The sequence below is a fragment of the Sphaeroforma arctica genome (assembly GCF_001186125.1).
Source record: "Sphaeroforma arctica JP610 unplaced genomic scaffold supercont1.10341, whole genome shotgun sequence".
Classification (NCBI taxonomy): Eukaryota; class Ichthyosporea; order Ichthyophonida; genus Sphaeroforma; species Sphaeroforma arctica.
This window is the reverse complement of record NW_014030217.1, coordinates 1-951: the sequence shown is the minus strand read 5'-3', so window position 1 is coordinate 951 and position 951 is coordinate 1. Positions and strand designations below refer to the sequence as shown.

Sequence of the window (951 nt, the reverse complement as noted above, 5' to 3'; positions counted from 1 at the left end):
TATATGTATATATATATATTCATATTATATAGATTTATATTCATATTATATATATTATATTGTACATGCGGTGTTTTACATATTGTGCTATCATCTTTAGTGACAAAATATATGCTTGCTTCTCATATATATATATATATAAATAGATACATCTATGTGTATATTCGTTGTGATGGATCATGCTTGGGTGTTGAGGAGTCGTAGGCGCTTTCATGAAGTTGTTGCGTACATGAGAGGCTTTCGTTGATGAGGAGCATCGAGCGGTTGTATTTCACAATCACATCAAAATAGGATTCAAGAGATACCTTTTTTTTCTTGATATACATACTCGTGTGTATTATGTAATAATGTTTCATCAAGTATGCTTGTCTCTGATATTACATCTGATATTGTAATGCGCTTAGGTTGCGGGACTGCTCAGAAATCCTTGCCCGATAGTATAGCCACGTCTCATGAATTATATAATCGAAAGATAGGCTTTGTTTCACATCAGTGCTATATTTAATAACATATCAGCCACCACTGGATGGACGATGGATTCATCTCTTTAGTTAGGTTTGAAGCTAAAAAACTTTGATGGATAGCCAATGGGTCAAGCTCGACGGGGCATGCACAACACATCAAGTGTAAAGAACGGGTACGACAAAACTCAAATCCAAACGCCCAATCCGGTACTGTTTCCTACTAGGTCAAGTATGTCTCGGCATCCACAGAAAAACTAAAGAGGAAGTGGCCGTGAAAGTCATTCCGAAAGTGCGCATAAACCAGAACCGACAGCTGCACGACAAGGTGGAGAGAGAGATCGCCATCATGAAACTGATCAAGCATCCCAATGTACTGTCTTTATACGACGTGTATGAGAGCGAAAATAATTTGTAAGTATCTATGAGAAGTGTGTGTGTGTGTGTGTGTGTTTGTGTATGTATGTATGTATGTATGTATGTATGTATG

At 37.2% G+C, this 951-nt stretch overlaps 1 protein-coding gene across 1 annotated transcript; it reads left to right on the top strand.

The window, feature by feature from the left end:
* Positions 1–724: 724 nt before the first annotated feature.
* On the top strand, positions 725–879 carry SARC_17311 (hypothetical protein; the record flags this gene model as incomplete). The annotated part of the gene is made up of 1 exon (XM_014288593.1): positions 725–879. A coding segment is annotated over one exon (155 nt), but the record flags the coding sequence as incomplete, so codon positions are not given.
* Between the last annotated feature and the right edge of the window lie 72 nt (positions 880–951).